This window comes from Theobroma umbraticum, unplaced genomic scaffold, assembly GCF_002168275.2.
Source record: "Theobroma umbraticum cultivar Fairchild unplaced genomic scaffold, ASM216827v3 scaffold_12.0, whole genome shotgun sequence".
NCBI lineage: Eukaryota > Viridiplantae > Streptophyta > Magnoliopsida > Malvales > Malvaceae > Theobroma > Theobroma umbraticum.
The window spans coordinates 2,423,620-2,431,812 of NW_018397272.1; the positions used below are offsets into that span (position 1 = coordinate 2,423,620).

Here is an 8,193-nt window from a genome sequence, read left to right on the forward strand (position 1 = left end):
CTAAGATATTTTATATATTAATTATTGTTGTTAGATAATATCATATGCTAATCACTGTATCAATTTGCTTCATTTCTGTCAAACACTACTGGAATAAAGTTATAAATTAGAATGAGCAATAAAGTATTTCCACCTTTAGTTCAACACCTCAAAAGAATCCCTCTAAAACACGCCTAATATGCTTGTAAACAGTGATTAACCATCTAATCATTTGGGACCTTTTTTAGCTAAGTTTTCGACATCCCTAAAGTCCGAGACAAACAAACGGTTGGTTTGTATACAATTAAGTCCAACTTATTAATCCTAATCTCCATATTATTATTTAATCATATGATCGTCTTAATTATTGGCTCGCAATTGACAGTTTTGTAATGGACAATTATATGTAACATGCATGATTGCTATCAATAATTTGTTTGAAATTGAATTTTAATCAATATGAAATCTCCTTAATTATATACTTGTAAACAAAGATTAACCATCTAATCAATAAAAGGTAATTTGAGCTATGTTTTGATCATGCTTTTAAATCCAAGACCAATTCTAACAATTGATTTATTGCACCAATTTTAAATTACCCAGTATAATCTTATAAACTTTATTAATCAATCAAGAAAGCCTTACTTATCTGTTTTAACAACAAGTTGATTTATAATAAACAATTATAGTACCTATGAAGGCTTCTAAGAAAGTGTTTGAAAATAAATGTGAATCAATTTGAAAATTATTAATATAACTCGTACAATTGGATAATAGTTTTTTAATGAAAAACGTGTTTGAAAAATTATCAATTTAAAACCGTTTCAAATTTTGAAGTTAAAGATTATTCAAACAAGCGCAATGCTGCTAATCACATAATTAAAATGCTTATCCTTTATACAAGTTGTTAAGGAAAAACAAACCATATTTGGCTTAAATCATTGCCCACATTGTTAAAGTCAAGAGCAAGCTAGCAATGTTGATGGCTACAAACTTAGATTGTATAGGCTAGCCTAACCCTAATTTCCTTACTTTATAGTTTATCTTACCACTTCTCCACCACACATGTTTTGCCACGTGTTTGTCTCCGGTATAATATCATGTCGGAACAGAGGAAGCAGGGGCCCACGATGCCAACTCAGCAGTAACGTTAAATCGTCAAAATCCACTTAGAATTTGGGTTTGGTATTTACTTTTCAATTGGCCAATCACGGCTATCCACGTGTACTGGTTTGGTTATTAATCCGTCGGCAATGGCGGCATAGTCCACATTCCTTTATTCGCATCTTACGTGGCAGATATCAAACATTGACTGCCTGATAAAACCTCAGCCGTCAGATCTAGCAAGTTCCCAAGATGGATGAAATTCCTAAAAATAGCAAACCATACCACGCGCACTTTGAAAGGATTTCATTTTGTTTCTTGAAAAGGAACTGAGTTCGTCTTTGAGTGGGAAAAAAAAAAAGTTAATCATAATTGTCTACTGTTACTTTCCAATTCCTAATTCCTGGAATGTCCTCGTCAACTTGATGTTGGCATAAATAAGACAAGGTTATTTTAGTCTTTTAGTGTAGACAAAGTTCACCGGGGTTGGAGCCTCACTTGGAGATAGTTAGCTCGTAAGCTTTAGCTACTTAAAGATGGGAAAGATTTTAGTGTAAAGCACAGTGCGTGAAACTGATTTTGAGAACAACACATCACAAAAATGTGCATTTACGTGCAATTAAATGAAATCTAGATGAGGCTTTGGCTATAATTATTTGGTTTAATTCAAATGTATTTGGTCCTTATAATGTGCTATTGATGAAGTTATAATCGCTTGAAAAATGACCGTAATATGATGGTTTTATACATGTGTAAAATCATCCACTGCACATAAAATTTTTTTAAAAAAATACCCCAAACTTGTTGTCCAAGAGAATAAGACAGTTTATTTAGTTCCTTCTAGAATTGATTTCCCAAATGGTGTTGGGTCATGTTAGAATTTCAAGCTGTTTTCAAGTAAACTGTGACTAAGAGTTTATCTCTTAGAGAAATCTCTCAATTCCACTTTTGGAAAAGTACTATCTCCATAAAAATAAAAAGGGGTAGAGATATCCAAAATTTTCCAACCCTTTGGTCACAAGAACTAAAATTCAATTTGTTTGGTTCATTCATGACAAGTGCAACAAAAATTCCCCAGCCTAATTATTTGACTGTTAAGAAAAACCAGGCACACTGCTTCTAATGCGCATGCCTTTTGTCTTTGCTGCATTATCAGCCTCGTATCAACACAGCTTAAATGCATTTGAGGTTGTTGTTTTTTTTTTTTTCTTTTGTCTATCAAAAACAAATCCAAATTAATAATCAGAATTATTTTGTTTTTATTTGACAGCAAAAATTCTTTATCAATAAATATTATTTTATTTGCATTAGAATTTTAAATAGTTAATGATGGTAATAACTTTGTTAATTTATTTTTACAGTATTATAGTGAGTGAAGTCAAAGACTTCAAATCAAAGTAAATTTAATTACGACACTATTTAAAAAAATTTCCTAAATCCGTCTCTGCCAAGTGTCAAGAAAACTCAAGATATGGGGTTGCATTTTCTCCCCCGTTTCCAAGCTGTGCAAGTATAGTAATCTTCTACTGTGATACGGTTGGACAACAGATCAACGTGTATAAAGTAGCACCCAGAGCTGGATTTGAATTCATTTTCAAATAAAAGAAAAGAGAAGAAGTAAGTACTAAAATTTGGAACTAGGGACAAAATGGTAATCTTGATTAGTAGATAGGGCGACTTTTGTTGATATCTAGATAGATGGGATGGGGCTTTGGTGATCTTTCACACGTGTAGACAATTAATTCACAGCAATCGTAATAATATTCCTGTTTTAGACTATCATCCAAGGCAGAGCTAAAGGGGAACAACCTTGGTTTTTCTGTGGAGTGGTTTTCTATTGAACAGTAGATGACTTTGGTTAAACAGATAACAACTAATAAAGAGACTTTGAATCCAACACAAATTGGTTTTTGTTTTACCAAATGATTATTCAACTAGGATTAATTCATTATGCTCCTCAAAAAAAAAAAAGCATTATTATCAGATTCACATGTAGGTAATATAGCTGATATATGTTCCTACGTTCCTGGTCAAAATGAAGAAGAAAAATTATGACAGAAAAGGTGAGGGAGAGCTGAAAGCTTGAAACTATCCACCTGGTGCCTTATAACCCACGCTTCTCTCTCCCTCAAAAACCTGTATTTAGGGGCTTCTGTTCCTCACAGCACTTCCTTTTCTTCTTAGCACCACCACCTTTTCATTTCTCCAGTCCAAGCTTTTCTGTTCGTGTCTTCCTCTCTTTTTCTCTTCCTTTTGGCACTTTCTTCTTTTCTTTAGCACTTTCTTAGGGCTTTGAATTGCTTTTTAGTTTGGGTTTTCTTCGTTTTCTTCTTGTTGCAAGGATTGGTGACCTTTTAGAAGTACAATCTTGAAAGTTCGTGAAGCTTTTAGTCTATTACTGGTAGTTCTGCTTTTCAAGGTTTTTAAAGATTTTTGTGGTTTGGGTGTTGAATTGGCCTCTAGAGAGGTTTCTTTTTTTTTCCTTTTTTTATTCTATTTGAATGGAAAACATTTCTAGCTTTAGAAAGGAAGATGAGCAGATGGAATTGCCTCCTGGATTTCGATTCCACCCTACTGATGAAGAGTTGATAACTCACTATCTTTCCCACAAGGTCCTGAATAGCTGTTTCCGTGCTATAGCTATTGGTGAGGTTGATTTGAACAAGTGTGAGCCTTGGGATTTGCCTTGTAAGTCTCCGGTCTCCCAAGTCATATTCTCTCTGTTTTTCTCTGTTTAATAGGGTGATTACTGATTTGAGCACAGAATATATTCTAAATTTATGCTTTGTGTTTGTTCGAAACAAGGGAAAGCCAAAATGGGTGAAAAAGAATGGTATTTTTTCTGTGTTAGAGACAGAAAGTACCCTACTGGTTTGAGAACAAACCGGGCTACCGAAGCCGGTTATTGGAAAGCAACAGGCAAAGATAAAGAGATTTTCAAGGCTAAAACACTTGTTGGAATGAAGAAAACTTTGGTTTTCTACAGAGGGAGAGCACCGAAAGGAGAGAAAACCAACTGGGTCATGCATGAATATCGTTTAGAAGGAAAATATTCAATATACAATCTCCCCAAAACAGCCAAGGTAAAAATCATTGCTCTGTTTTCCTCTGTTTGCTCGGGTTTCACTCTTTATCTTGGTAATGTTCCTGACTCTTCTTTCCTTATTGCTTTGCAGAACGAGTGGGTTATCTGCAGAGTATTCCAAAAGAGTCCTGGCGGCAAAAAAATACATATTTCAGGATTTTCAAGATTGGGTTCCTACGGGAACGATTTGCCTCCTGCAGTATTGCCTCCATTAATGGATTGTTCACCACACAACAGCGAAACAAGAACTGGTGCTGGCGAGACATCTCACGTGACCTGCTTCTCCGATCCCATGGAGGACCAGAAAACACCGGAAGAAATGATTGATAGCTTCAACACTTCTCTTCTAGCTTCTTCATCTTCCTCTGATATGTCACCTACTTCAATTCTTTTGTCAAAAACCTTCCTGCCAAGCTCTGCATACACCAACCAAATTATTCCAAACATTTGGAACTTGCAGTACTCAGATTCTTTTTGGATGCAAGACCATTCCATATTGAAAATGTTACTTGAAAGTCCTAGAGTGAACTCGAAGCAGAATTCGAAAGCAGAGTTCTCCCAGGATTCAGTCGTATCGAACCCTGAAATGATTCAAGATCCTTCATGTTCTGCAGGACCAGCAGACGTTGGTTGCCTTTGGAGTTACAAGATTTGAAAGATTGAAAAATCTAAACAAGAGTTAAAAAAGAAATAAGATTTTCTGGAATATTATTGTCACGAAATTTATGTGTGTATAGGTTGTTTGCTTCACAATAGTAGGAAAGTAAAGAAAATGCATGTCCTGTAAGTAGTTATACTTTTGATCGCCAATTCACTATTATGTCATGGCTTCATTAGTGTCAAATTTCTTTCATGACAAAAATATTGTAATTCTAGCCATGTAAAATATAGTGCATAAGCTTGATTTATTTATTTCGAATGCGTGGAAAAAATTTTAACAGTGCATTGGCTTTTATAACTTGAAAATTTAATGTCTTGAAACTAACAAGATTTGGAGTTTATGAATCTGATAACCCAATTATTACGTGTTAATGCTTGCTCTTTTTGGTAGATTAGTTAGCAACTCTCTCTCTCTCTCTCTCTCTCTCTCTGGATTATGTCACATGTTAGGCCACCAACCAAGAGTTCATCAATGATTAAGAATAAATGACAAAATGCTCTAGAATATAGCGTGTCATCCAAAGAATTTTACAGCCTTTGAACTTTCCTTAGAACAAATATTTCGCTGACTTGGTATTATTTGAAATTTTGGTATGATTGTACTTGGCTATTCAGGTCAATCATATCAGTCAACAGCTTTCATTGTGTCTCATTAACATCTTTCCCTAGTTCACCTCCCACCGCAAGAAAAGTGTCCCCATTTAAAAGAGCCAATAAGTCCTCATAATATTCCTTCATGTATGCAACCTCTAACCTCAAGACCTTGCACAACACGTGCTAAAAAGTTTGAACAATGGCCTTTTGCTGTGCGTGTGGTTTGAGAAGGGGGATTAACTAGGGTTGGCTACCTGCGAAAATTTGAAGTTGTTGTGGACATTTAAAGCGATACTTTCTGTCTGAGGAGAAGATATCTTGGTCTGATATAGTTGGAAAACCTTCCAATTCAGAGGTTGCTACAGCATGTTGATTAGACTTCCAATGGGGGAACTAGGACTAGTCAGTAGGGCGCCCTAAGGCGATCCTAATCACTGCTTTGTACCCTATCTAGTTAGGTATCCAATGTACCTAAAATGTCAGAAGTTTTACTTTCTTTACTAAGCCGAAAAGGATAAGGGGAGATGACCAATTGTGTTTTGAATGTGATTCTCATTAAAGAACCAATGCCAGAAAAGTTTTAAATGTAGAGATTCTGCTGAGAGAGTACTAGCAAAAGTTGCATATTCATTATTCTGCAATATTGCTCCAGGGTCCAGGCTCTAATTGCTGCGTGAGAATGCACTTGATTGCTCATTGTTTAATCTTGGTTTAACTTTGCTTGCTCTGACTTCAGACTCAGTTTAACAGGCATGATCTCCCCTTAAAAATCAAAAAACGAAAAATAGAAAAGAAGAAGATGATTGGAAAGTGAAAAGCTAACAGCTCCACCAAAATGAGTAAAACATGAGCATAACATTAACAGTAAATTCTCTTAAAAAAGTCTTCAGTGCAAGCACTCAGAATCTGTCATATCAGATTGCATGGGACCTACTTTGCAATAACCAATGCCACCTGAAATGTTATTGTCAGTACTTATTTCATAGGAAGTAATTCAATAATTCAACATAGACATTCTACAATACTTCCAAGGCAGACCATAGTGAGTGATGTCTATTATGAAAAGAAACAAACAAATGAAACGTATATTCAGCTAAAGGTTTTATGGAAACCATTTTTTTTTTTTTTTGCCTCTTGCAGGTGATCTCTTATCACCATTTTCTTTAGTCTTCTTCATTTCCCCCTTTGTTTGCATACTATATATCTCTTTGACAAAATATATGTGAGGATATGGCATTTGAAGAACTTTGCTGCAGCCACTTATACTCGATGTGCTAATTAATATTTTATAAAACAATGAATAAATTTTGTGTTCGAATCAAAACGAGAGATGAAAAATGAATAAAAAGACAAAAGAAGATTATTTCGTTGTTACATAAGCTAGTTGATGGAAAGAACATTACAGCAACAGCTAACCTAATGAAAACAATCTCTTTGTCCATGCCTCGAACCAGTAACAATCTCAAGTCAAACAATTCAAATAATATTCTTAGAATACTGCATAAATTATCTGTGGAGGATATAATAGATTCTCAATTAACCCACATGATTAATTCCTTCAGTTTAAGCCTTGCACGTAATGATTTTCACCATCTAATGGGAAGCCAAGATTTCTAGTTTCTTAATCGTTTTACTAATTGAGTGGATAACTTTTATTTGGGGTACTCAGATTCAATTTTTGTCAATTAGTGGGAGGAACAGACAAAAACTTCAGCATTTAAGTTTGGGGACCCTTGCTCAACTAGGTACTTGAATAAGCCTGGTGCTGTTTGTTTTTTCCATTATTGTTTGATTGGATAATGCTTTTATTTTAACTCTACCACAAAAGAAGCTTAAAATGATGGTTATTTGTTCTACTCAACTAAGTATTTTTGTTGCATTAAAAGTGAGATAACTTTGTCCAGTAATAATAGCTTTGTTTTATTTGTTAACACGGAGCACCATTTGGTACAATTATTTTTTATGTACATGATATATATATATAATATGCCACATTACCATGAATTTATCACATAAGTATACTTTGTATAGATAATGAAAAATTTTAATAATGATAATGATTAGATCGATATCGACAATTTTAAAAAGTACATTTGATTCAAGTTTTATAAATTATTAAATAAAAATAAAGTCCACTACTTCAACCCATAATTACACAATTTAACCTTATTCTCTCTTATATTGATTAAAACTTTGCGAAATTGGTCCAAACCCATGTAGATATTAATTCTAACAAAGATATTTGACATGAAATCTGGTTTGTCTTTTTATTTTTGTGGTTAGTAAAGATAGTTAAGTTCACTAACTAAACAGTGCAAACCTAAGCAAAAACCGAACTTTCATGTTCAAGAAACTCCAAAGTTGTGGGGTAGGAAATTGGGCAAAGTGAGGTGGGAAAAATATATAGTTAGGCAAGATTGAACATGGAGGAGAACCACACTAATGGTTGGAACGTGGCATGTGGGTCTGAGCCTCCCTCCTTGTTGACACCATGATTTCAGGTTTTGCTTGCATCACCATGTTTTTGTACTCTAGTGGCATTTATTTAGCATTAAATTTAAAATCATTTTTTTTAATCACTTAAATTTTTTAAATATTTTATTTTGATCATCAAATTTTAAAAAAATAACATTTTGCTCACTAATATTTATAAATATTATTGATTTCATCAATTAATTGTAAGGTTGTTAACGGGTAAGATACTCGTTAATTTTGAAATACTTGAACCTTAACCTTATAAAAAATTAAATATCTAAATTCTATTAACTATT

At 33.9% G+C, this 8,193-nt stretch overlaps 1 protein-coding gene across 1 annotated transcript; it reads left to right on the forward strand.

Annotated features, from left to right (window-relative positions):
• The first annotated feature begins 3,118 nt into the window (after window positions 1–3,118).
• Window positions 3,119–5,080, forward strand: LOC110426780 (NAC domain-containing protein 92-like). The gene is made up of 3 exons (XM_021442084.2): window positions 3,119–3,771; window positions 3,889–4,166; window positions 4,260–5,080. The coding sequence occupies exons 1-3, from the start codon at window positions 3,585–3,587 to the stop codon at window positions 4,821–4,823; spliced, it is 1,029 nt and encodes a 342-aa protein (XP_021297759.1). The 5' UTR covers window positions 3,119–3,584; the 3' UTR covers window positions 4,824–5,080.
• The last annotated feature ends 3,113 nt before the right edge of the window (window positions 5,081–8,193 follow it).

Bases quoted from the DNA above. Each gene is read 5' to 3' on its own strand.
- LOC110426780 (XM_021442084.2), top strand. From the start codon at position 3,585: ATGGAAAACATTTCTAGCTTTAGAAAGGAAGATGAGCAGATGGAATTG. The intron at 3,772-3,888 runs GTAAGTCTCCGG...GTTCGAAACAAG, and splicing joins TGAGCCTTGGGATTTGCCTT to GGAAAGCCAAAATGGGTGAA. The intron at 4,167-4,259 runs GTAAAAATCATT...ATTGCTTTGCAG, and splicing joins ATCTCCCCAAAACAGCCAAG to AACGAGTGGGTTATCTGCAG.